Genomic DNA, 27,767 nt, shown 5'->3' on the forward strand with positions numbered 1-27,767 from the left:
GCTCCCACTTCTCATTCCTTGTTCCAATCACCTTGCCCCAGATACTGCCACATTGCTTCCTGCCACAATAGCAGAGACTTCCTTGGCAGAGGTGTGGTGATCTTTAATGGAAATGTCATGGCTTCTTAAAATCGAGCAGACATCTAACATAAACATCTGCAGCTAACAGAGTGAGTAACTTGCCTCCATCTCTGCTCTGCTGAAGCCAGAGGGGATTGTGTTCCTTAGGAGTTATAGAAAGCAGAAGATGAAGGCTCATCAGTTGCATAAGGGGTTACACTTGGATGCTGATTGTAGGAATATGCCCCATTTACCTTGTATTTATGAGATCATAGTACAATAAGTTAAAACAACTTTTCTTTCTGCTGAAAAAAAAAGAGCACTTTGTAAAGTTTGAGAAGCTGATGCAACAAGTCCAGTGAGCACAAGTCTTTCACATAGGTAGGGTATGGACTTTAAAAATTATAATTTTACATTAAAGGCATAAGTAATTGGATAGTTACACATTTAAATACAGACCCAGTAGCTTCATTGAGGTTACCCTTTGATAAAAGCCTTAGCAAGGCAGTAGAATCACATTGGTTTTCCAACATATTAGCATATCTTTTAGTGATTTAACCTTGCACCAGAATCCATTTCCCCTTAGCAGTTAAAATTCTTTCCATAATGCCAGTAGGCATTTCAGAGGTAAATTCGATAATAGTAAACCTGAAGTTCTGTAGAAATACTGAAGTTGTTTTGAATCAAGCTCAAAATAATTCCATGATTAAAGAGTTGATTCAAGTATTATGAATACTATCTTTCCAAATCAACTTTAATAAACCAAGTTTTATTTGCTCCCATTAGGAAGTGTTGTGTGCAATGTTAAGAATATTACAGTATTAACTACGGTCACCAGCAACTTTATTCTTTTCTTCCATCTGGACTTCAAGCTTTAACAACTCTTGATAAAATATTTCAACTGTTTCAACATTGATGTCCATCTAATAAGAACAAAAATGGCCTGTTATCTTAATGCAAGCTGTAATTGACAAGGCAGCACAATTATTTCCACTAATTTACAAAAATAAAATCTATGGCAGTCTTCTGAATAGCAATGTTGCCTGTTGTTGGTTTGTGGGGACAATTTCTCAGGTAGCAAGAGTTCTGATCTATTTGGATTAATTGTGATGGTAATACTGAAACATAGAAAAATATTTATTTCACCAAGTATTCAATTTACACCCACTAACTATTGTAAGATCCAATATATATGTATTATTTTTTGTTGTAAATATTTATTGGAATAAGTTATAATACTAGTGGTAACAGTCACTGCATTTTATTGTACTATATTCATAAGCACCTGACCTTGCACAGGGTTACGTAATTGTTCCCAAATCCAGATGTGCAGCTGAGATATTTCTTCATTGGGTCCAGTGATTCTGGCTTCTGTGAGAACAACCAGATCTAGAAAATTGAAAGAGGACAGAAATGGAAGAAACTGAATGGGAATCTCTACATAAAAATTATTTTTCCTTTTAAAAACACACAAAAAAAACTGGAAGGAAAGCTTGAACAAAATGTGGCATTTCTCTTGCCATTTACTAACTGTTGCATCAAGGGACATCAGCAAAATCTCTGCAAATTGCACTCATTCCTGGCACACAGAAAGATGTTGGGGCTGTTGGAGGTCAGTCATCTGAGCTGCAGGAATTCCTCAGGCCAGATATTCTCTAGTAAACTTGTTCAGATCTGGAGCAGGTGGAGCTTTAACCTGGGCCTCCTTTTTTTAGAGGTAGGGGCAAGACCATTCCACCACAAAAGCTGTTCAAGAACTCCTCAGTGTAGTATTTGGAGCCCAAACACCTTTTGTTGCTTCATGAATGATCTTCCCTCCATAGTGAAGCCAGTAATAGGGATTTTGCCGATAACTGCACAGTGTTCAGTGCCATTCATGACCCTTTCAGGTACTAAGGTAGTCCATGTTCAAGTGTAGCAAGACCAACCTTGGGCTGACAAGTAGTAAATAATATTTGCAGCACAAATGCAAGTGTCATCACCAATGAGACGGAATCTCATCATCGCTCCTTGTCACTCAATGGCACTACCATTACTGAATTCCACACTGGGTAAAGTCACCATAGTCCTGTCAGACCAATGGACTGTTCTCTCATTATAGAGAGGAGACTGGTGGTGGCTTAACCAGAGGGTCACCCTGCCTCAAGCAAGGGGAGAGATGAAGAAGGAAAGTCCTTCATGGTAACCTTAGCCATTGTGGGAACTGAATCTATGCTGTCAAGGCCACTGTTGATTGCAAACCAGCCAGTTAAGCTAAAATTATCCCCTCCCCACTATCAACAAAGCAGCACACACAGAATTGCAGGTTATTGGCCTGTGCACGCTTTTCTGTAGCAAAACTGTTCCCATAAATTGTATAAGTCAAGTGAAACAAACTTTTGTTTTTCTATTTGCAATGAATAGGATTTGAAGTTGCAACTTGTAGCAACACACCATATACATATTCATTCTTTCCTAGTCATAATGGCTAAAATAATCTTTTTGCTATTAAAATGCTTGCTGGAGATTTTAACCATGAAGTGAGAAATGAAGTTGGAAGAGTCAAGAGTACAACAGATCTGAACTAATTTGGAAGAAAATGCCTAAATCAACGAATAGAGTGAGTGAGTAAGTATTTGTATCTATGGAGCAGGATATGGGAGGTAGAGAACATGGGGAAATAAGTAGTGGCATCTTGAAACATGTCATTATTACAGAGGTGGTGGTGCTGGATAGCTTAAAATGCATAAAGGTGGAAAAATCCCCAGGACCTGATCAGGTGTACCCCAGAATTCAGTGAGAAGCTAAGGAAGTCATTGCTGGGCCCCTTGCTGAGATATTTGTACCATCAGTAGTCACAGGTGAGGTGCTGGAAGACTGGAGGTTGGTTAACATAATGCCACTATTTAAGAAAGCTGGTAAGAAAAAGACAAAGAACAATAGACTGGTGTGTCTTACATTGCAAGTTGTTGGAGGGAATACTGAGGGACAGGATTTACATGTATTTGGAAAGGCAAGGACTGGTTAGGGATAGTCAGAATAGCTTTGTGCATGGGAAATCATGTCTCATGTACTTGATTGAGTTTTCTGAAGAAGTAACAGAGAGGACTGATCAGGGCAAAGCAGTAGACGTGATCTATAAGGACTTCAGTAAGGCATTCGACAAAGTTCCTCATAGTAGACTGGTTTGCGAGGTTAGATCACAGGGACAACTAGCCATTTGGATACCAAACTGGTTCAAAGGTAGAAGACAGAGTGTAGTAGTGTTGGGTTGCTTTTCAGATTGGAAGCCTGTGACCAGTGGTGTGCCACAAGGATTGGTTTTGGGTCCACTGTTTTTTGTCATTTATATAAATTATTTGGATATGAACATAGAAGGTATGGTTAGTAAATTTACAATGACAACAAAATTGGAGGTGTAGTGGATAGTGAAGAAGATTATTTCAGAGTACAATGGGATCTTGATCAGGTGGGCCAATGGGATGGTAGATGGAGTTTAATTTAGATAAATGCGAGATGCTGCATTTTGGAAAGGTAAATCAGGGCAGGATTCATACACCTATTGGTAAAGTAATTGAACAAAGATATCTTGGATTGCAGGTTCATAGTTCCTTGAAAGTGGAGTTGCAGGTAGACCGGAGAGTGAAGGAAGTGTTTGGGATGCTTGTCTTTATGGGCAGGCCACTTTTGGAACACTGTGTGCACTTCTGGTCTCCCTGCTATAGGGAACATGTTGTTAAACTTAAAAGAGAAGATTTACAAGGATGTTGCCAGGGTTGGAGAGTTTGAATAATAGAGAGAGGTTGAATAGGCTGTGGCCATTTTCCCTTAGGCATCAAATGGCTGAAGGGTGACCGTATAGAGGTTTATAAAATCATGAGACATGGATAGGGTAAAAAAAAATGGGGTGAGGCAGTCCAGAACTAGAGGGCATAGGTTAAAGGTAAGAGGAGAAAGATTTTAAAAAAGGGACCTAAAGGGCAACCTTTTCCACACAGAAGGTGGTGCGTGTATAGAATGAGCTGCAGTGGAAGGGGTGGAGGCTGGTAGAATTACAACATTTAAAAGGTATCTCGATGGGTACATGAATAGATTGAGGGTATTTGGGCCAAATGCTGGCAGATGAGACTAGATTTAGAAGAAGAATCCCTACAGTGCAGAAACAGGCCATTCAGCCCAACAAGTCCACACCAACCCACCCAGACCCATTTCCCCCACCCCATCACTCCATATTTACCCCTGACTAATGTACCTAACCCACACATCCCTGAACACTATGGGCTATTTAGTATGACCAATTCACCTAACCAGCATATCTTTGGATTGTGGGAGGAAACCGGAGCACCCAGAGGAAACCCATGCAGACAGAGGGAGAACGTGCAAACTCCATACAGACAGTTGCCAAAGGCTGGAATTGAACCTGGGTCCCTGGTGCTAACCACTGAGCCACTGTGATATATTTAAGATATCTGGCTGGCATTAATGAGTTGGATCGTGGGGCTGGTTTCAATGTTGTTAAGCTCAGTGACTCTGAGTGAGTGTGGAATCTTTTGAGTCTTGGGCTATTTTCAGAAATTAGGAACAATTTCTTCTCAAATGAAATAGTCAGCTCAGCCATATAAAGGGAAGCTCATAGTTACCTATTTTTCCAAAGCATTAAGTGTGTGACAAAAGCCTCTTGTGAATAGCATTATTGAATAATAGTATCTTAACCAGCAAAGAATTTTATGCTTTAAATTTGTATGTGTTTAAGTTTGCACTTCACCTGATGCATATGTGCTCATTGGAATTTACCTGACTTGCCTGTATGTGTAATTAAACAGATGAAAACATCTAATGATTTTCATTTGGGAATTAAATTTGGCCAGTAAAGATTTTAAAACTTTAGTGTTATACTTCTTGAGAGTTCATAGAATCCCTACAGTGTGGAAACAGCCATTTGGCCCAACAAGTCCACACCAACCCTCCAAAGAGTATCCCACCCTGACTCATTCCCCTACCCTACAACCCTCCATTTCTCATGACTAATGCACCTAATCTACACATTCCTGAACACTGAGCAAATTTAGCATGGCCAATTTACCTAACTTGGACTGTGGGAGGAAACTGGAGCATCTGGAGGAAACCTGTGTAGACATGGGGAGAATGTGCAAACTCCACACAGACAGTCAGCCAAGGCTGGAATCGAACCTGGGTCCCTGGCACTGTGAGGTAACATTGCTAGCTACTGAACCACTGTGTGAGTTATTGATGACAATAAAGGATTGAAATGTTTCCAAATGATCAAGACTCAGGCTACATACCAATGCTTCTGTTCCATTGTAAGGGCTCAGTGTAAACGAATTTATGAATACACGAATCTGAAGGACAGAACAAATAATGAATGTTGTTAAAAGTGCAAATTGATCAAAACTGCTGCTCGGATTTGGAAATGTCAAAGCTATTTTACTCACCAGCCACATAATGGGTGTAATTAATGTCCAGAAGAAAGAAGGAAAGATACCATAGGTCAAATTAGTCAAAACAAGACCTGGACAGACCACACTAGAAAACAGACCCTGGAAGTAAGAGTAGATGGAAAGACTAAGTTAAATTTGCATGTGGACAAATCAAAAATCTTTTCTCACGTTGGAAGACAGCAGTATACTGTGACCACAAACATTAATTGATAATATGTTCTTTTGGCAATGAAGCCAAGTACAAGAAAAAATTCCTCCCACGATACGCATGACACCCAAACTATAGCTCCAGTCAAAAACAGCTTTGAACATTAAACGATTTGTGAATTTGTAAGTTAACCAGGAATGATTTCTCTTCAAGTCTTTTGACAATGAAGGCAAACTTGCCTCTACCTTATTTTCATATGGAAAGTAATGGCAGCAAACTACAGACTGCATTAAACATACCACTTTTCTTCCTCTTGTACTAAACAATGGAAGCGAATGCTGCAAATACACTTCTTCCCTCCTTAATCTCATGCTTTGCTCTTTTCAGAGACTGAATTTCATAAGACACCATAACACTATGCAATCTGGGAACAAAAACTGGTGAAAAAAATTCACAACTTGTTCATAGAATTCCATACAGGGCATTCAGCCCATCACGTCCTCTGAACAGCATCCCACCCAGACCAAGACCCTACCTTATCCCCGTAACCATGCACTTCCCATAGCTGATTCACCTAGCTTGCACACTAGGTTGCACATGGTTGGACTGTGGGAGGAAACCAATGCACCCGGAGGAAAACCATGCAGACATGGGGAGCATGTGCAAACAGACAGACAGTCACCAGATAGTGGAATCGAACCCAGTTCCCTAGCACCGTGGGGCAGCAGTGCTGACTACTGAGCCACCATGTAGCACACATATACACACAGATCAATCTTACTGACAGGAAAAGTTGAGGAGAGAAACACAATACACAGTGTTCCTTGGCTTAAATTGCCATAGTTGTTAGCGGATAGAAAAAAATCTTAGACATCCCATTTCTAAACACTTCTTTAGCTTCTTAAAACAGGCTAATAAAGATGTCCATTCAGGAAATTACTTGCAGAATTGTTTGTAAGTTGGTAAAGTTTGTACATGAATCAGTGTTACTTTTCATAAACATTAATAAAGTCTCATCACAGTCTTTATAAATTTTCATCTTAGCATGTTGCAACAATTGATACCAAATTTACCTTGTTATTGTAGTGCTTATTCAAACCTACGCTAAGTAGATCAGTTGCATATTTAGAAGAACTGTATGATTCCTGGCCTTGACTATGCTGGTAGTCAGTCAGACTGAAGGCAGATTTCCCTGCATTGCGAGAAGATGTCCAAACTACATGTGACACACAATCAGCTTGACAGAGTACAGGCTCCAGGTTGCGAATCTAGGAATAGACATTCTTAATAATTAAAAATTAACAGTTTGGTTTTACACCATAATTTGCATTGTTTCCATCTCTTCAATATTTTCTTTATGATGGTTTTCACTTTCTCACTGTGCCTTGTAAAAGACCAAGATATTAAATTCACACATTCTAGTCACATGAGATGCTTCCTTGAAAATGTATAAATCTCCACCAAATTTAAGATAATGTATTTTCATTTTCTGATTAACCTCTTTGTACAGTTTAATTTGTTTTCTTTGGAGAAACAAAATCGAAACCAAAAAATTGTAATGTAATTTATAAGATTAGGCAGAGGAAATAAAGGAAATTATGTGGATGCACTTTAAATATAAATTAATGCATTTAAAAGTGAAAATTCATTATGAAATTACAATTTATATGATTTTAACTTTTAATATACCAATCATTAAGTGCTAGAGGTGATGCTGTAGAGGTATACAGAAGTTGATTGGCTTTCTGATGGCACATAATAGGTTTGAAAGTTCTGCTTAGGTCCACTTGGAAACAGAAACTGTGCACATTCTGTTTTCACTTGACAATAGTTAGGAACGGGGAGGGAGGAAATGGGAACAGGAAACGAAGTTTAAGAGATGGGAAGAAGGTGAGGCAAAGAGGGTTAATAAAATGAGCTTGGTTTCCTCAATAATTCAACTGGAAACACTTGTGGCTCACCCAAGACAAAATATTGAATAAGTAATACTGACAACACAGTGGAAATGGAGCAGTTAGGTGTTGTCAGTGTATACTGTATGTGAAAGACCCCATTGTCTGTGGATGATATTGTCAATGGACAGTATGCAGATGAGGAAGAGGGCGGTCAAGTAGAGATACTTGGGGACTTGGTGGTAATCATATGAATCAGAAAGAGAAGCCAGATAAACTTGGATTATAATGGTATTGACATTTCCTATCTTAATTGGAATCATGTGAGAGCAATTCCAGAGTTAGACAACAGCAGAAATGTGAAGGATGAGAGTCTTTTCCACATGATCCAGACAGCCTTGTTCCCATTTGCAACCTCCTTCCTCCCCACCCCCCCCCCCCGCCATTGTTGTTCTTACCTGTTTGAATGAAGGAGAAAACAACATGACCACAGAGTTTCTTTGTTGCTACTTTTATTCCTACAAGTTCCCTACTGATACCAACACCAGTTGCTTGAAAATATTCTGCAGCCCTCAGGCTGATTCTTACAGATATACAGAACAACCTCGATTATCCAAATTTCAGATTATCCAAACAAGATCTCAAGGTCCTATAAAAATGGCAGTAAGCAACTCAGCATTCAGTTAAAGGGCATTATGGTGTGCATTGCCAGATAACCGAGGCACTCAAATTACCGCTTGTTTATGATCAGATCAATTATTGGAATGATCAATTATCTGAACAAAATACCCCCCGCCAGTCTTGTTTAGATAATCAAGGTTGTTTTGTACACTGAATTGTGGTGATCTAGTGGTACTACCACTGGGCTATTAATCCAAAGATCCCAGATAATGCTCTGGGGTCCCAAGTTCAAATCCCACCATGGCAGATAGTAGAATTTGAATTCAATTTAAAAAATGGAGTTAAGAATCTAATAACCATGAATCCACTGTTGATTTTTGGAAAACTAATGTCCTTCAGGGAAAAAAACTGCCATGCTTACCTGGTCTGGCCTACATATGACACCAGACCCATAGCAATATGGTTAATTCTTAACTGCCCTCTGGGATGGCCAATAAATGTGATGCTCTTATCCCGTCGATGAATTTTTTAAAAAGTTCCTTCTTTAAACTCGTCGCCAATTGCTTTATTTTATTTAAAAAACAATATCGCAAGTACATGGCCTGTTGATTTAGTGCAGAGTTCTGGCAATAAACTCAGCTGGCAGTTTCTCTGGCTAGGTAAAAACAAGGACTGCAGATGCTGGAAACCAGATCCTAGATTAGAGTGGTGCTGGAAAAGCACAGCAGTTCAGGCAGCATCCGAGGAGCAGGAAAATCAACGTTTCGGCCAAAAGCCCTTCATCAGGAATAGAGGCAAAGTGGTTGAAGAGCTTCAGAGCAGAGGAAATGGCCTGGGAGCTGCAGTGGGAGAGGGACTCCCTGAGATTCTTGTAGAGAGAGGAGAAAAACTTCAAGGCAGACATCCTCTGGCTGCCTATTGTGTTTTCTTCATTATTGTGAAATCGGCTTGTGGTGTTCAGGGACAAGGTTGATCGGCTGTTCCCTCGACCATGACCCCACCCCCCATCACCAAACCATCATCTCCCAGACCATACAGAACCTCATCACCTCAGGAGATCTCCCACCCACAGCTTCCAACCTCATATTCCGGGACCCCCGCACTGCCCGGTTCTACCTCCTTCCCAAGATCCACAAGCCTGACCACCCTGGCCGACCCATTGTCTCAGCATGCTCCTGCCCCACTGAACTCATCTCTACCTACCTTGACACTGTCCTATCCCCGCTAGTCCAGGAACTCTCCACATACGTTTGAGACACCACCCACGCCCTCCACCTCCTCCAAGACTTCCGTTTCCCCGGCCCCCAACGCCTTATCTTCACCATGGATATCCAATCCCTCTACACCTCCATTCGCCATGACCAGGGCCTCCAAGCCCTCCGTTTTTTCCTCTCCAGTCGTCCCCAACAGTACCCTTCCACCGAAACTCTCATTTGTTTGGCCGAACTGGTCCTCACCCTTAACAATTTCTCCTTTGAATCCTCCCACTTCCTCCAGACCAAAGGCGTAGCCATGGGCACACGTATGGGCCCCAGCTATGCCTGTCTCTTTGTTGGCTATGTAGAACAGTTGATCTTCCGTAATTACACTGGCACCACTCCCCACCTCTTCCTCCGCAACATTGATGACTGCATTGGCGCCACCTCGTGCTCCCGCGAGGAGGTTGAGCAATTCATCAACTTCACCAACACATTCCACCCTGATCTTAAATTTACCTGGACTATCTCTGACACCTCGCTCCCCTTCCTGGACCTCTCCATCTCCATTAGTGACGATGGACTTGACACTGACATTTTTTACAAACCCACCGACTCCCATAGCTACCTGGATTACACCTCTTCCCACCCTATCTCTTGCAAAAATGCCATCCTGTATTCCCAATTTCTCCGCCTCCGCCGTATCTGCTCCCAGGAGGACCAGTTCCACCATAGGACACACCAGATGGCCTCCTTCTTTAGAGACCGCAATTTCCCTTCCCACGTGGTTAAAGATGCCCTCCAACGCATCTCGTCCACATCCCGCACCTCCGCCCTCAGACCCCACCCTCTCACCGTAACAAGGACAGAACGCCCCTGGTGCTCACCTTCCACCCTACAAACCTTCGCATCAACCAAATCATCCGCCGACATTTCCGCCACCTCCAAAAAGACCCCACCACCAGGGATATAGAACATAGAACATAGAAGAATACAGCGCAGTACAGGCCCTTCGGCCCTCGATGTTGCGCCGATCAATGCCCACCTAACCTACACTAACCCACTATCCTCCATATACCTATCCAATGCCCGCTTAAATACCCATAAAGAGGGAGAGTCCACTACTGCTACTGGCAGGGCATTCCATGAACTTACGACTCGCTGAGTGAAGAACCTACCCCTAACATCAGTCCTATATCTACCCCCCCTTAATTTAAAGCTATGCCCCCTTGTAATAGCTGACTCCATACGTGGAAAAAGGTTCTCACTGTCAACCCTATCTAACCCCCTAATCATCTTGTACACCTCTATCAAGTCACCCCTAAACCTTCTTTTCTCCAATGAAAACAACCCCAAGTGCCTCAGCCTTTCCTCATACGATCTTCCTACCATACCAGGCAACATCCTGGTAAACTTCCTCTGCACCCGTTCCAGTGCCTCCACATCCTTCCTATAGTATGGCGACCAAAACTGCACACAATATTCCAGATGCGGCCGCACCAGAGTCCTATACAACTGCAGCATGACCTCAGGACTCCGGAACTCAATTCCTCTACCAATAAAAGCCAGTACGCCATATGCCTTCTTCACTGCACTATTTACCTGGGTGGCAACTTTCAGAGATCTGTGTACATGGACACCAAGATCCCTCTGCTCTTCCACACTATCAAGTAGTCTACCATTAGCCCAGTAATCCATCTTTTTATTACTCTTACCAAAGTGAATCACCTCACACTTAGCTACATTGAACTCCATTTGCCACCTTTCTGCTCAGCTCTGCAGCTTCTCTATATCCCGCTGTAACCTGCCATATCCTTCCTCACTGTCTACAACTCCTCCGACTTTCGTATCATCCGCAAACTTGCTCACCCAACCTTCTAACCCTTCCTCCAGGTCATTTATAAAAATGACAAACAGCAATGGTCCCAAAACAGATCCTTACGGAACACCGCTAGTGACGGCACTCCAAGATGAACCTTTGCCATCAACTACTACCCTCTGTCTTCTTCCAGCCAGCCAATTCCTAATCCAAACCTCCAACTCACCCTCAATGCCATATCTCTGTACTTTCTGCAGTAGCCTACCATGGGGGACCTTATCAAACGCCTTACTAAAATCCATATATACCACATCTACCGTTTTCCCCTCATCTACCTCCTTAGTCACCTCTCAAAGAATTCAATAAGGTTTGTGAGGCACGACCTGCCCTTCACAAAACCATGCTGACTATCCTTGATCACATCATTCTTATCCAGATGTGCATAAATCCTATCCCTTACAATTCTCTCTAAGACTTTGCCCACAACAGAAGTGAGACTCACTGGCCTATAGTTACTAGGATTATCCCTACTCCCCTTCTTGAACAAGGGAACCACGTTTGCTAGCCTCCAGTCCTCTGGCACTACTCCTGTAGACAAAGAGGACACAAAAATCAAGGCCAATGGCTCTGCAATCTCCTCCCTTGCTTCCCAGAGAATCCTAGGATAAATGCCATCAGGCCCAGGGGACTTATCTATTTTCACCCTTGCCAGAATTTCCAACACCTCTTCTCTACATATCTCAAAGCCATTCATTCTACTTATTCGTGCCTCAGTATTCATATCGACAACAATGTCCTGTTCCTGAGTGAATACTGACGAAAAGTATTCATTCAGTGCCTCCCCAATCTCTTCAGCCTCCACACGCAACTTCCCATTACTATCCTTGATTGGACCTATTCCTTCCCTAGTCATTCTTTTATTCCTAACATACCTATAGAAAGCCTTAGGGTTTTCCCTAATCCTACCAACTAAGGACCTTTCATGTCCCCTCCTTGCTGCTCTTAGCTCTCTCTTCAGGTCCTTCCGGGCTACCTTATAACTCTCAATCGCCCCTATTGAACCTTCACGCCTCATCTTTACAAAGGTCGCCCTCTTCCATTTAACAAGGGATTCCAACTCCTTATTAAACCACGGCTCCCTCACACGACCCTTTCCTCCCTGCCTGATAGGTACGTACTTATCAAGGACACTCAATAGTTGCTCCTTGAACAAGTTCCACATATGAATTACGCTCTTGCCTTGGTATCTACTTTTCCAATCCACACATCCTAATATATTTCCCTCCCACCCCTTTCCGCCTTCCGCAAAGACTGTTCCCTCCGTGACTACCTGGTCAGGTCCACACCCCCCTACGACCCACCCTCCCATTCTGGCACTTTCCCCTGCCACCGCAGGAACTGTAAAACCTGTGCCCACACCTCCTCCCTCACCTCTATCCAAGGCCCTAAAGGAGCCTTCCACATCCATCAAAATTTCACCTGCACATCCACCAATATCATTTATTGTATCCGTTGCTCCCGATGTGGTCTCCTCTACATTGGGGAGACTGGGCGCCTCCTAGCAGAGCGCTTTAGGGAACATCTCCGAGACACCCGCACCAATCAACCAAACCGCCCCGTGGCCCAACATTTCAACTCCCCCTCCCACTCTGCCGAGGACACGGAGGTCCTGGGCCTCCTTCACCGCCGCTCCCTCACCACCAGACGCCTGGAGGAAGAACGCCTCATCTTCCGCCTCGGAACACTTCAACCCCAGGGCATCAATGTGGACTTCAACAGCTTCCTCATTTCCCCTTCCCCCACCTCATCCGAGTTTCAAACTTCCAGCTCAGTTACTGTCTCTTTGACTTGTCCGACCTGCCTATCTTCTTTTCCACCTATCCACTCCACCCTCTCCTCCTTGACCTATCACCTTAATCTCCTCCCCCACTCACCCATTGTACTCTATGCTACTCTCTTCCCCACCCCCACCCTCCTCAAGCTTATCTCTCCATGCTTCAGGCTCACTGCCTTTATTCCTGATGAAGGGCTTTTGCCCGAAACGTTGATTTCGCTGCTCGTTGGATGCTGCCTGAACTGCTGTGCTCTTCCAGCACCACTAATCCAGTGATCGGCTGTTTGTGTTTATAACAAAAGCCCTCTTCCCTACTCGACAATCAAATAAGGTAATGTTCATGAAATCACAAGAGCTCTGTAAGTGTCTGCCCACTTACAAAAAAAAAAGTGGCCAAACCAGCCATTTTATTAAAAATACACGTCTTATAATAGAATTAGTTGTGAAATTATATGCTTTTTGCCTACTTTTTTGGGGGTGAACATTGCTGGCAAGGCAAGCATGTATTGTACATCCTAAATGATTACAGCATGATGAAGATGCTTTTTTAAATGGATGCCAACCACTATATTGGTTTTGATATAACCGAGTTGTGTGTTAGGATATTTCAGAAGTAGTTTTTAGATTAGATTCCCTACAGTGTGGAAACAGGCCCTTTGGCCCAACCAGTCCACACCGACCCTCCAAAGAGTAACCCACCCAGACCCATTTCACTCTAATCAATGCACCTAACATGATGGGCAATTTAGCATGGCCAATTCACCTGACCTGCACATCTTTGGACTGTGGGAGGAAATCAGAGCACCTGGAGGAAACCCACGCAGACATGGGGAGAATGTGTGGAGTTTGCACAGTCACCAAAGGCTGGAATTGAACCTGGGACCCTGCTGCTGTGAGGCTGCAGTGCTAACCACTGAGCCACCTTGCCACCCCTTTCAGATACACCTCTTTCGTGGGACAGGAGTTTGAATGAACAAGGACAGTAAGTTTCTTTCCCTAAAGGAAATTAGTGAACTGTGATGAGTAAAAAGAAACCAAGTAAAACTTGGAAATGATGGTCTGACCTGGAGCTCCATTTAGAGGTATGCAAGATTCATTCAGTCCAGTCTCATCAGCTATGTTGGATTTCGTACTAATCCAGGAATGTTATGGTCGTCATTACTGAAAATAGCAACAGCAGAATTATGCCGAAGGAAGTTAGTGTTGTGAGTTGCATCAAAGATTTGGACCAAGGTCAAGGAGATCAAAGACCTAACATAGTCAGACTCATAAAGCATGTCATTTTGTTTCAGAGTTCCAGCATTTGCAGTTCTTTATTTTTTAATATAATTTGTGATGTAAGAGTAGTTCCACTTCTGTGATAGTGAATAGACACTGGAGTACAAATAATTTGCATGAATTTGGAAGCTGACAGCATGTTCAAGAAGTTTGAACTGGAAAGGGAGGTTGAAAAAGGGCCGGTAGCTGGGAAAGACAATGCTAATATCGATTTTTCTCTTCACAAGACTTGATGGGGAAAAGAAATGGATTTATATTTAAATATTTTACTCTAAAAATGTAATAATTATTAAAATAAGAAACATAATTTAGAATTGAAGTTCTTAATCAAACAGCTAGGGCTTTGGTGTTAACAATGTTCTTCAACTATACTTATGGTTTTCACATTTTTTTTAAGAAGGACTGCATCTTTTTATTTTTCTGTATTTTTGATTGTGGACTGAATGGGGAAAGAACTATTTTTTAAAAATCACGTATTGTGGAAAGGAATACTGCACTTTGTTAAAAAACGTTATCTAACTGTCATTGCAAATGTTGGTTACACTGCTGCTTGTTCAGGCAACTGGTGGGGGGGTGGAATTCTAATCACAGATGAGCTGGAGCCTTTGTACACAGTAGGTGTATACGAAGTGAGATTTAGACAGCAAAAATGAAGCTGATTGGTCTGTGAAATGGTGGCCAGTTGTTGATGACAAAGGCCTTCCGCCTAGCAACAACTATGTGATTGGCTCCCAGATAGTTGAACAGCTTGTGAATGTGAATGTTTGGGCAGAAAGCATCAGACCTCTGGAAAAGAAGGAACTGTTCTTTCTCTGCAGTTAAAAAAACCTCAAGCCTGAAGAAAGCCAATTTATTTTCCTCATCTGTTTCTCAGTTCTGAATACTAGATTTGTGTCTAGTGTGGGTTCCTATTGCTGGTCGCGTTTACTCCAGCAAAGGGTCAATGTTTTTTTAGCTTTGCAGCCCATCTATGATAAAATACTGGGAAAATAAGAAACATGAGGAATGCAATGCGAAACTCCTGCAACTACTCCACTGAACATGCAGATCAAGAATCTTTTGCAAGGCTTTAGTTAGTACAAACTCCCTGGCAGTACACAATAAGTGATCTTTATATGACAGCACATTTACTTGCAATGAGTAGACATACATTCTTACCAGTAAGAAGTGACCAAAGACATTGGTCATAAAGACTTGCTGTAGTCCATCATCAGTAAGCCAATCTTCTTGAGTGAGCAATCCCTGCCCAGTTTGAAACATGACGAAAACTTTTCTTTAAAATGAAAACACCATCACAAGATAACATGAGTATTGGCTTTAATTTATCCTGAACACAATAGATAACACTTGCTCTTCCATTCATTAGTTCACATTAAGACATCCAGGTCTCGATTCCCAGTAGAATATACAACTGTGTAAGATCTCATTATTTGGCCTAAAGATTCTTGACTAGTTATGAATGGCACAATAATTTAGACACTGTTCCAATATATGTGGTATACCATCAGCGATTATTAAATACCAGTACAAACTCAAAATGCTACTGGTTACTCAGATATCCTGCAAACCAGGGTCCATCTCACATCACCAATCTTTTGACGGATCTTCAAGCATGTCTCTGAACTGGCTGACCAACCAACTCTACCTACTGTAGTAAAAACATTATTTTCCCCAAACGTCCTTTGTCTCACTATCTTGTTATGGCTGTGTGCCATTGAAAATATTAACACGTTTTGGCCAATTTAATTGATTTTAATTAAGGCTCAATTAAAAAGTTCCTGTAATGTGCTTATATTAAAAATATTCTTTTTAAAATGCTGAAAACATGCTTTACAAACATTAAATGAGCGTCAATTAAATCTTCATTTGGGAAAGATGAGGGCTGAGCAAGCAAAAGAAAGTAGCAACAATGACAGGGTGCAGGGCATCACAGATCAGATTTTAGGTGAACATGTGGTTGTATCAAAGAGGTACAAATTGGGAGATTGTAAAGGTAAACAAAGCACAAATATCAATTTAATATAACTTTAATATTCCAGGCTCCAATGGAGAGCAACATAAGATGGGTGTAAAATAGGCACCTGAGCCAATCCACCCTGTTTCTACTGTTGGGTTTGATTAAGATCAGAGCTATGATTATACAGTTACAGGTTATTCTGTAATAATGTGTTTGTTAATATGGTCTAAAGCGCAAACTTTTAAAATGTGTGTTGGCTGTAATGTGATTACATTAAAAACAGAGCTTGAAGTGTTGGCAAAGTGTGATTTTTCTACAGCATGGGGTTGCACAAGTAGAACTATTACCTGTATTTACATAATAACCCAAACAATGGATTAGAAAAACAAGAAACAGACATTTTAGTCACTTTAATTTTTTTACTCTTGTTCACTATAAATCAGCAATTTAAGCAACTGGTTATTTCTCTTGGCACAATACCTGGACAACAGGCTACTTAGAAAGGCTTTCAAACTGAAATGAGGATTTGGCATAATTCCAGCATTCAGGTAGAGATAATCTACATGCTGATACCTGCATCAAAACAAAGTATTTACACATTAATGAAAACAGACTTTTATACAATCACCATACAATGCAATTTTTTTTCCTGTTAACAATTAATTAAATGTGAGATGGCAGTTGGTTGATTAGACTTTTAGGTAAAAACAATGACTGCAGATGCTGGAAACCAGATTCTGGATTAGTGGTGCTGGAAGAGCATAGCAGTTCAGGCAGCATCCGAGGAGCAGTAAAATCGACGTTTCTGGCAAAAGCCCTTCATCAGGAATACAGCTTTTAGGTTTATAAATACTGTTTGATTGAATGAAAAAAGTAGAAGTTTCCATAGGTTGGTTATTTATCAGGGTAAAAACAATGACTGCAGATGCTGAAAACCAAATACTGGATTAGTGGTGCTGGAAGAGCACAGCAGTTCAGGCAGCATCCAACGAGCAGCGAAATCGACGTTTCGGGCAAAAGCCCTTCATCAGGAATAAAAGCAGGTCAGACCAGGACACAAAATTAGGAATGCTCCTAAATCTCAAACTCTCAAAACTATTCCCTTGCAGCTGGGCCAAAGGCCACCACCTCTGAAAAGTTCCAGGTCTACCTCAAATTATTCTGGAAAGTCAGTACATCAAACCTTTGAACAACAGGTTAAAAAGGTATCCATTTCAAGCTGCTAATATTGTTAAGAAGAGGTGGGTGTACTTTAAGAGAGCGTTAAAAGCAGCAGAACTACTGAACATAGCACCAAGTGTTCTCAATAAAGGCAACAATGTATGTAACACTTGGTCAAACAACTTGATTAGCTCGATGCCTGGAGACAAAAATAAATTCGAATTTAGCCAATCAGTTTAAATTATACCCAGAAAAATAAATTTCCAATCAAGTTTTAATTGAGTATATTGACAATCTTAAAAGCCAATGACACAATCCGATGCTCTGGGGTATAAGACCGGGGGGAAATTGAACAGTTTAGAGGAGAACTGCCAAGTCCCAGCATATAAACAGACTGCTTCAAAAAGTATCTCTCTTAAAAGTACTTTTTCAATCAGTAATGTGTAACACAGAAATTCCTAACAAGGAGAAAAGAAGACACAAAGATCTGAAGACAAGAACCTACAGCCACCTGGTTTTCAGATAAGAAGTGTTGTTTTGTAAATCTTAATGGAGTTTTATCGGACTAGTATTATAGAAGGAAAGGAAAAAGATAGGTTAGAGAAAGCAATTGTAATTATAGTGGTTGGTTAATTATTCTGTTATACTTTAAGAAATAAAGTTGTTAATTTTTCCTTTACATAGTCCTTGGCCACTCGAATTTTTACAGATTGCTGCATGGGATAAATCTTTTGTGTTGCTGGTTTTAAATTAAGCAGGAGTGTTTAACCCATGTCGTAACAATATACAGTGACTATGCAAGTGGTATTTCCACTGTAAGGATGTTGCTTTCAGTCTAGAAAGAAGCTCTGTCCCACGCATTTGAATAGTATCATATATGAACGTTAGTAATGTTACATAGACTCTGTGTCCTAATAAGTAGCTGATCAAATAAACCAGCATATTCCTTCAGTTGTTGTGATTGGAAAGGTATAGACAATACCTTTTCAGCCCATGTTTACACAAGCCCATTGGATGATATTTGCTGAACAATCCTGACTGTATTACTATCAAAACTAACAGCTAACTTAAATGAGTTCAGCTCGTCATGTGGCTTATTTATGTTTTCTAGAAGAAAAATTTATCCTGATCACTATAGATAACACATGGTCTTCCATTTATTAATTCACATTAAGACATCCAGGCATTGATTCCCAGCAGAATATATAATTGCATAAGATCCTATTAATTGGTCTCATGAGTCTGACCTCGAATTTCAAGCAAAATACAGAGACACATTCTCTGAAAATAGAAAGAAAACTTTCAAGCCTGCCACATTTCTGAACTACCAGGGAGCTTCAGAAGCTTTTAGTTTTGCATTGCTTTCTCTATGGCAATACCTTAGCCAATTAATTAGCATCACTGTCACTTATAGTATAAATTATTTCGATTGTGTAAAATTTGGTATTCTTGCATTTGTCCTGAGTGTAAGACAAAAAGATTCAGCAACATATCTCTCTATACAGCAATATTCAAAATATTCTTATTGATTTTACATTTCAAAGCATTGTAGTTATCTTCCTTATCTTCAGTTTTAGGGTGGACCAGAGAATTCTATTCTTTGCACCTATTTGGGCTATACTGTATATCTTAGGTGTGTCTGGTGCTAAACTTGAATTCCATAAACAGAAAATGTTCCAATCATTTGCATAAAGACTATTCTCCTGATGAGTTTAAAAAGTGCAAAAAAAGAACATGACATTCTCCTAGTCGCTATTGCCTTACTGCAAAGCCTTTTCCAACGATTGGAGGTCCCAGCGTGGGACTGAGGTGGTCCAAGTTAAAAATCACAACACCAGGTTATAGTCTAACAGGTTTATTTGGAAGCTCTAGCTTTCGAAGAGCTGCTTCTTCATCAGGTGGATGAAGAAGCAATGCTTCAAAAGCTAGCAGTTCCAAAATAAACCTGTTGGACTATAACTTGGTGTTATGTGATTTTTAACTTTTTCCAAGGATGCCCATCCTGAAGTTCTCCTCCCTCCACAAGGATCTCTATCACTGCATCCTCTGTCCTGAAGCTCTTCAGCCATGCACTGAAGCAGACTGGCTATTGCAGCACACTTTCTCTTTAATTGCTTTGTTGCATGAAATCTAATTTGATTATCACATGTGGTTGTTGGACTATCAGAACTCAATATCAAATCAGTCTGTAGTTCAAGTTATGACCAAAGGTCATTGATTGCCATGAAATATTACATATGGAGAGAGAAACCAGGGTACTAATTGGCTTGCTGAATATTACCAGTATTTTCTGAATTTCAGGAAGTAACACAATGCTCTGCTAGCTAACATGTGGCTCACGCTGATGCTGCTATAACATTAGAGTACATCACTTTGTACTGCCTGCTAAACTGCCTGCTAAACGTGGGACGAGATACAAAGTATTATGGGGCAGATCTTGGATGGTGATAGGAAGATGGTGATAGTGTGAAATGAGCTTTAGACTAAGTTTAAATTCCATTGAAGTCAATGGTATAAAGCCAAGGTCTTTTCCTCCAGTTTTTAACTTACAGCAAAGGGCTGATTAAGAAACCCAATGCAAACATGATCATTTCTATCAAATGCTGAGCTAATAGAATCAGACGAGACAGTTCAGAAATTACAGAATCGGTCACACAAAATATGCAAGCTGACAAGAAAAAACTGAAGTAGTATCAGTTACTATACACAGGAAGACTAACTAAGCATAACTTCTTCAAGAATAGCATTGAAATAGCTAAAGATAAAGTTGAAAAGTGCCCAGTCTCATGCTGGAAATGTTGAAACAATGCATAGCAACAATTAATAAAACCAATAGAATATTGACCTACATATTGAGCAGAAAAACTAAATTCAGAGGATGTAGTGATCAAACTGTGCAGTACCCTGTCAAACCACAAATTGAATACTGGATCTTGGAGATACTAATGACACATTCAAACATTGAAGGCTGAGCAGAGAATCACCACCAGGCAGTAAGTATACTCACAAAATATAAACTTAAAGAATGAAAATGACTTTACATAAACTTGAAAGATTTCTTCAAACCTATAGCAAATGTATTTCATTCCAGCTACACAATGTGGGGGGCACCAAGAAACTTGTTTTATATTGATCTGCTGGAATAATCATTGAAAATCAACTTGCAAATATCAAGCAATTAAATTTGTTACGTGTTAACAATATTCATAATAATGACACTGTAGTACCTTTGCTTTATTTCTTCTGCCGCTTTGATAACAGATTTAACATTCCCAACATCTACTTTCAAAAGGCTAATATCAGCTCCAGGATGTGTCAGAAGAAGTTCAGACTTAGCAGCTTCAGCTTTTTGCATGTTGCGACATGCCATACACAGATGTATCTGGTTATCTTCAGATAGTATGCGTTCACAAAGTGCCAAACCTATGCCACTGGGAAGGGAATAAAGCAATAATCAATTGCAAAGACAACACAATTAATGACAAGATTCATACAGTTCAGTGATAAAAATATAATGCTTAGGTATTACCTTCAAAGGATATTGAGCAAGATTGAATTCAACCAAAAAAGCTTCAAAGCCAGGCCCCCTTGGAATGTGACAGAACACAAACCAACTGGAATCAGGCACATGGAAAATGTTGAGAGAAATGAAATAAATAATATAGACAGAACGCCCCTGGTGCTCACCTTCCACCCTACAAACCTTCGCATCAACCAAATCATCCACCGACATTTCCGCCACCTCCAAAAAGACCCCACTACCAGGGATATATTTCCCTCCCCACCCCTTTCCGCCTTCCGCAAAGACTGTTCCCTCCGTGACTACCTGGTCAGGTCCACACCCCCCTACGACCCACCCTCCCATTCTGGCACTTTCCCCTGCCACCGCAGGAACTGTAAAACCTGTGCCTACACCTCCTCCCTCACCTCTATCCAAGGCCCTAAAGGAGCCTTCCACATCCATCAAAGTTTCACCTGCACATCCACCAATATCATTTATTGTATCCGTTGCTCCCGATGTGGTCTCCTCTACATTGGGGAGACTGGGCGCCTCCTAGCAGAGCGCTTTAGGGAACATCTCCGAGACACCCGCACCAATCAACCAAACCGCCCCGTGGCCCAACATTTCAACTCCCCCTCCCACTCTGCCGAGGACACGGAGGTCCTGGGCCTCCTTCACCGCCGCTCCCTCACCACCAGACGCCTGGAGGAAGAACGCCTCATCTTCCGCCTCGGAACACTTCAACCCCAGGGCATCAATGTGGACTTCAACAGCTTCCTCATTTCCCCTTCCCCCACCTCATCCGAGTTTCAAACTTCCAACTCAATTACTGTCTCCTTGACTTGTCCGACCTGCCTATCTTCTTTTCCACCTATCCACTCCACCCTCTCCTCCTTGACCTATCACCTTCATCTCCTCCCCCACTCTCCCATTGTACTCTATGCTACTCTCTCCCCACCCCCACCCTCCTCTAGCTTATCTCTCCATGCTTCAGGCTCACTGCCTTTATTCCTGATGAAGGGCTTTTGCCCGAAACGTTGATTTCGCTGCTCGTTGAATGCTGCCTGAACTGCTGTGCTCTTCCAGCACCACTAATCCAGTGTGTGAAATTTGCACATTCTCTCAGTGTCTGCATCGGTTTACTCTGGGTGCTTCGATTTCCGCCCACTGTCCAAAGATGTGCAGGTTAGGTGAATTGGTCATGATAAATTGCCCAGGGAGAAAATGTGAGGACTGCAGATGCTGGAGATTAGAATTGAAAAGTGTGGTGCTGGAAAAGCATAGTCAGTCAGGTATCATCCAAAGATAAATTGCCCACAAAGGTGGGGATATGTAGGTTAGGTGGATTAGCTGTGGGGATTATAGGGATGGAGCAGGTGAGTCTGGATGGATTGTTCTTTGGAGAGTTGGTGTGGACTTGTTGGACCAAATGGCCTGTTTCCACACTGTAGGGATTCTATGGAAGTACTTTAGAAACAAAGCAATTATCCCTGAAGTAGAAAATTCAGTTTTCATAGCATACAAATGTTTGCTCACCCAACAAACTTGTAACATATATATCTAGTACTATTTGCTGATTTGGCTCCATTTTATCAAAGCTACAAGTAGAATGCTGACCTTGTCCTTGCACTGACCATACTTTGTCCAAAATGATGTTATTGTAACTATTATTTGCAGAGAATATAACTATCTACAAATACAAATCTTTTATGGTATGATTAATTTTGTTGATTAAAGTAGATCTGAAAACTCAATGAATGAAATGGAAATATTTTACATTAATTCTAAAATGGTGAATCAAACTGGCTTAAGACTGGTATGTGTGATATTGCAGACCTCACGGGGAAGACAAGATGGATCATCAACTCTGTAGTCTGGCTGAAGATGATGGCAAATGCTATTTTTTTTTGATTAGATTAGATTACATTACAGTGTGGAAACAGGCCCTTCGGCCCAACAAGTCCACACCGACCCGCCGAAGCGCAACCCACCCATACCCCTACATTTACCCCTTACCTAATACTACGGGCAATTTAGCATGGCCAATTCACCTGACCTGGACATCTTTGGACTGTGGAAGGAAACCAGAGCACCCGGAGGAAACCCAGGCAGACACGGGGAGAACATGCAAACTCCACACAGTCAGTCACCTGAGGCAGGAATTGAACCCAGGTCTCTGGCGCTGTGAGGCAGCAGTGCTAACCACTGTACCGCTGTGCCGCTCATTTTGGACATATGTGCTAAGTTCTGCCATCACTGAAGATGGGGATACCTGTAGACCCTCCTTCTTCTGTTGGTTGTTTAACTGTCGGCCATTGTTCACAACTTGATATGAAGTACTGCAGATTTGACGCATTGGTTGAGGCACCACTTAGCTTCTGCAGTTTAACATGTAGACCTGTATTGTAGCTGACATTCATTTTGTAGTACGCTTGGTGTTGTTTCTAGAGTGCCCTCAGAGTTGATCCCGTGACTCAATGGTAATGATAGATAGAGGGATATGCCAAGTCACAAGAAACTGACTGTGGTTGAATACAATTCTGCTATGGATGATGAATGCCTAGTTGTGAGCTGCCAGATCTGTTCTGAATGGATCCCATTTATCATGGCCACAACACAGTTAATGGAATCATCAGTGCGAAGACATGACTGTCTCCAAAAGGATCAATAATGTCAAGGACAAATGCATCTATGAAGACAGGTAGATTGGTAACTATGAGGTCTAGTAGGTTTTTTTCTCTTGGTGGTTCCTTCATCACTTACTGCAGACCCAATCTACCAGCTACTGTACTTCAGCTAGCTCAGTCAGTAGTGATTCTCCAGTGAAGGGCTCTCTATGCGGGGGTCCTCCCTCTTTCTCTCGGGGATCTGGAATGGAGGGTGCTGCACGCAGCGGTCCCCTGCAACCACAGATTGCGGTGGTTCACGGACTCCCATCCCAACTGCTTGTTCTGTGGTGCTGTGGAGTCCATAGACCATGTATATCTTGGGTGTGGGCATTTGCACTCCCTTTTTGATTTTCTCAAAAACCTCCTTCTCTGCTTTTGGTTGCACTTCAGTCCCATGCTCCTGATCTTTGGGCAGCCGGTACGGAGGGGGGAGGGCAGGTCTGAAGACCTCTGCATGGGTCTGCTCCTGGGCCTGACCAAACTGGCCATAAACAGGTCGAGGCAGCGGGCAGTGGAGGGGGTCGTTAGGGCCAACTGCCTGCCCTTCTTCCGCTGTTACGTTAGAGCCCGGGTGTCTCTGGAAAAGGAGCATGCAGTGTCCACCAACACCCTGGAGTTGTTCAGGGACAGGAGGGCACCACAGGGAGTGGAGTGCATTATTTCCCCCTCCAACTCTAGTTTCATTTAATCCCTACCCTTCCCTTCACTGTTTGATCACACAGCATTGCCCCACTGGCCACTCGGGTGTTTCCTTTCTTCTTGGTGGTGGAAATTTGAATAAAGATTTGTGCACCTTGTGTCTTTCACTGTGTCTCACACCTGCACACACACAACATGGGTGCTGGGGGAAAAAATAAGCAAAGAAAAAACAAAAGCTCAGTCAGTAGTGGTGCTACTGAGCCAATCCAAGTGATGAACATTGAAACTCCTACCCAGAATACATTCTGCACTCTTCTCACCCTCAACATTTTCTCAAAATGGCATTTGACATGGACAAATACTAAGTCAGCGCTCGAGGCAGGGCAGTTGTTTTAAACAACAGGAGTTTCCCTTGCCCATGTTCAACCTGATGTCATGAGACTTCATGGGGTCAAATCAAACTTGCAATGCCATTCGTACTATAGCCAATAAGTGAAGCCATGATTATAATATAGAAAAATTTAGCAACCACTGTGCACATAAAGTATCACCAACAGTGAAGAAATAAATATTTAAATGTGGCTCATATTTCATGGTCAGCGATGAATGAAAAGTTATCAGTCATTCACTAACATTTGCTTACAGACACTCTCACATATATACTGATGGCTGCACTTCCAACTATTAATACATACAGGCTGCCAGCAAATAGTGCATTTTCCTTCCAGTCCCTCCTTCTTAGTTTCCTTTCTGCATCAAGGCAATGGTAAGCCTAGGTATAGATCAAACAGTGCTTAGGCAGCCTGCCCAAGACCTCATTTTTCAATTATGAAGAAGGACCATACAGACAATGCTGCCAAAATGTGGCCTGTATTCAAGGCATACTTTCATAGCAGCAGTCAGCACAGGAATAATTGTCCAAGGGTGTGGGCTACAAGCACCCTCTTAGCTCCTCCTGCATCCACACCTTTCTGACTTAACGTTTTAGATATTTTCCACATCAATCTGTTCAGTTGGGGTGGAGGCCCAGGTTCGAGTCCCATCACCTCCAGGGACAAAACCAGTGTAGAATCCTCATTTCACAGCTCAGATAGTTGCTTAACAGCTTGTTCAGAAACATTATGCCACAACACTGGTGGCAAGTGGCACTTGAACCCGGGGGTCTCCTGGCCCAGGGGCAGGGCCGCTACCATCACTGTACAGCCCCGCCACAAGTGCATCCCCTCATGCTGGTGCCTCTCCAAAGATACAGATGCCTTTCGCCTCGTCCCATCCCTGCCGCTAGGGGGCCACTGGCTCCCGTCTCCATGGTTACCTGTTGGCTCCCGTTACCAGGACAACCCTGCGCGCGGCCATCGCTCGGGGGACCAGACTCGCCCGCGGCTCGGCTCTTCTTCCTTCACCTTGTCAAGGTTGGTCGGCGGCCGGTTAAATTGCCCGCTCCGTGTCTGCTCACGACTCTGACTCCTTTCTCCTCCCTGTGTGTGTGTGTGTGAGTGTGTTTGTACATGTGCGTGTCAGCGACTCCGCCTCCTCGCACCATATCGCGTCACCGCCGCCTGAGGTCGGAGCCGAGCCCTCGCAGCGGCGAACCAGCCAGTCAGGGACGGCGGGCACCGCCCACCATAAATTAGAGGCGCCGCCTCGTTGCGTGGGTCTCTAAACCGCTCGACCTATCAGTAACGACAAAATTGTATTTGCAGTTAACATTCTATTTTGTTCAAAACGCACACAATCTGTCGGCAGTAAATTTTTTTCATATTCCATGTGACATTTTGTAAGTTTCTGCTTTGGAAATAGAACCAGTCTGAGTCGAGATTGGGATACAGACTCTAACCTCACACCCTTAATGCACTGCCTGAGCTGGGATGTCACTTTTTTTAAATATAAAACCTTAAGTTATCTCAGGAATGTGACTTGAAAGAAGTTCTGGGATTTACATATTAATGAATTGAAACCTGCAACCCATTGTAAAAGATGAAAGACGTAACCGTAATCTAGGTTTGTTTAATATATTGCATCAGCGTATGACACCATGGTCTTTTGCTATAAATTCTGTGTTCTATGATCCTACTCCTAGCTATCTGAGGAAGAAACAGTGCTCCGAAAGCTTGTACTTCCAAATAAACCTGTTGGATTATAACCTGGTGTGGTGTGATTTTTAACTTTGTCCACCCCAGTCCAACACCTGCATCTACACTACAAAGCTATCGACCTCTTGCTTTTCTTCTCCAGCAGCAGCTTCAGTACGTTTTTTTCCTTTGTTCATTTATTGCCCATCCCTAATTGCATGAGGGCAGCTAGAAGTCCTGGAGTCATGCAACCACATTACTGTGGGTCTGGAGTCACATGTAGGTCAGACCAGTTGAGGATGGCAGTTTCATTCCTGTGGAATATCGCAAGAGATAAATAGCCGGGTTTAGAGTGGTGGGAAATGTAAACAGGGGAGGAGCAATGAGAGGAGGGAAAGAGGAATGAATTGTATAAAACGTTACGTACTTGTTAAACTCAGTGTGCCGATCTTGTAGATACCATGGTTGCAAGCGTATAATAAATGATACTGCTGCTTCAGATCTTGTCTCGGACTGAAATTATTGAAGTGATGAAGAAACTCAATATGGGCTGCGCAGCGCGTAAAGAAAAAGCCTCCAGGAAAAAAAAAGAAATGGAAGTGGAGGCGGGGTCCCTGACAAAATACCTCCAGAAAGTCCAGTGGGGGGGATGTTCACCTGGGTTTGATTGGGGTTTGATTTAGAATTGCTTTGGTGACTGGGAGTGTGATACCTGTCAAATTAAGGGATTAGCGGGTTGACCACTATGGGAGGCAAAGGAAGCAAAAATGAGGCACCTGAGATAGAGGGTAAAGAAGTCACAGAAGACATCTCTCCAGAAAGTCCCTTGGGACGGATGTTGAAAAATTGGAAAAATAATACTTATACAAGGGGAAAAGATAGGAAAAAGATGATTAAATATTGTTGCTTTGTATGGACTAAGGAATCCATTCTTCATCCTGCCGTCTTCTGGCCAAAGTACCGGTTGAAGACTGGGTTTGTAAATATTTTAATTTATATGTCAATGGAAAACAGCCTTACAGTCAGGAGGGATCAGATTATGCTTCGTGTCAGAGAGTACACTTTGGAACTTAAATCATGGCCAGACATCCAGAAAAATATACAAAAGATAGAAAGGTGAAGCGAGAAGCCTCTAGAGCAGTTGTTGCAGGAAGCTTAGAAAGTGTCTGTGAGATACGGTGTGTGTGTGTGTGTGTGTGTGAGAGAGAGAGAGAGAGAGAGAAAAGAGCTGTACAGCTGGTAGAAAATTTAACCCTTTGTGATTTGGTTTGAATGCACATTTTTTTTGTTGGTGATTGAGTGTTTGTGCTTTGTTCCCTATAGCTTGAGATCCAGGACTTTTTTGAATCTGATTTCTATTATGGAAATTTAAATTTAACATGATTTATTTTAAGGTTAAGGATTTTACAGTGATTATGAAATAAAATGTTAACTCCTGTTCTTTTTACAGGCCATGACTGCCTTTATATCAGTTTCTAACT

The 27,767-nt window shown here is 42.1% G+C and overlaps 1 protein-coding gene across 3 annotated transcripts; it reads right to left on the bottom strand.

The window, feature by feature from the left end:
• Positions 1-808: 808 nt before the first annotated feature.
• Positions 809-25,814, bottom strand: LOC140479656 (3-keto-steroid reductase/17-beta-hydroxysteroid dehydrogenase 7-like). 3 transcript variants are annotated; one of them, XM_072573590.1, is made up of 9 exons: positions 25,530-25,813; positions 20,632-20,835; positions 16,724-16,816; positions 15,445-15,559; positions 6,720-6,914; positions 5,493-5,597; positions 5,343-5,399; positions 1,351-1,449; positions 809-983 (listed from the first exon to the last, which is right to left on the bottom strand). In XM_072573590.1, the coding sequence occupies exons 1-9, from the start codon at positions 25,568-25,570 to the stop codon at positions 882-884; spliced, it is 1,011 nt and encodes a 336-aa protein (XP_072429691.1). In that variant the 5' UTR covers positions 25,571-25,813; the 3' UTR covers positions 809-881. The 3 variants fall into 3 exon arrangements, with proteins under 3 accessions (XP_072429691.1, XP_072429693.1, XP_072429692.1); XM_072573592.1 differs by lacking the exon at positions 25,530-25,813 and adding an exon at positions 24,910-25,470; XM_072573591.1 differs by lacking the exon at positions 809-983 and adding an exon at positions 999-1,178 and having other exon boundaries at positions 25,530-25,814.
• Positions 25,815-27,767: the final 1,953 nt, after the last annotated feature.

The sequence above is a fragment of the Chiloscyllium punctatum genome, chromosome 7 (assembly GCF_047496795.1).
Source record: "Chiloscyllium punctatum isolate Juve2018m chromosome 7, sChiPun1.3, whole genome shotgun sequence".
NCBI classification, from domain to species: Eukaryota; Metazoa; Chordata; class Chondrichthyes; order Orectolobiformes; family Hemiscylliidae; genus Chiloscyllium; species Chiloscyllium punctatum.

Bases quoted from the DNA above. Each gene is read 5' to 3' on its own strand.
- LOC140479656 (XM_072573590.1), bottom strand. From the start codon at position 25,570: ATGGCCGCGCGCAGGGTTGTCCTGGTAACGGGAGCCAACAG. The intron at 15,560-16,723 runs GTATTGTGCCAA...TTCATTTTAAAG, and splicing joins CTAAGTAGCCTGTTGTCCAG to AAAAGTTTTCGTCATGTTTC. The intron at 6,915-15,444 runs GTAAGAATGTAT...GTCTATTCCTAG, and splicing joins TCTTTGGTCACTTCTTACTG to ATTCGCAACCTGGAGCCTGT.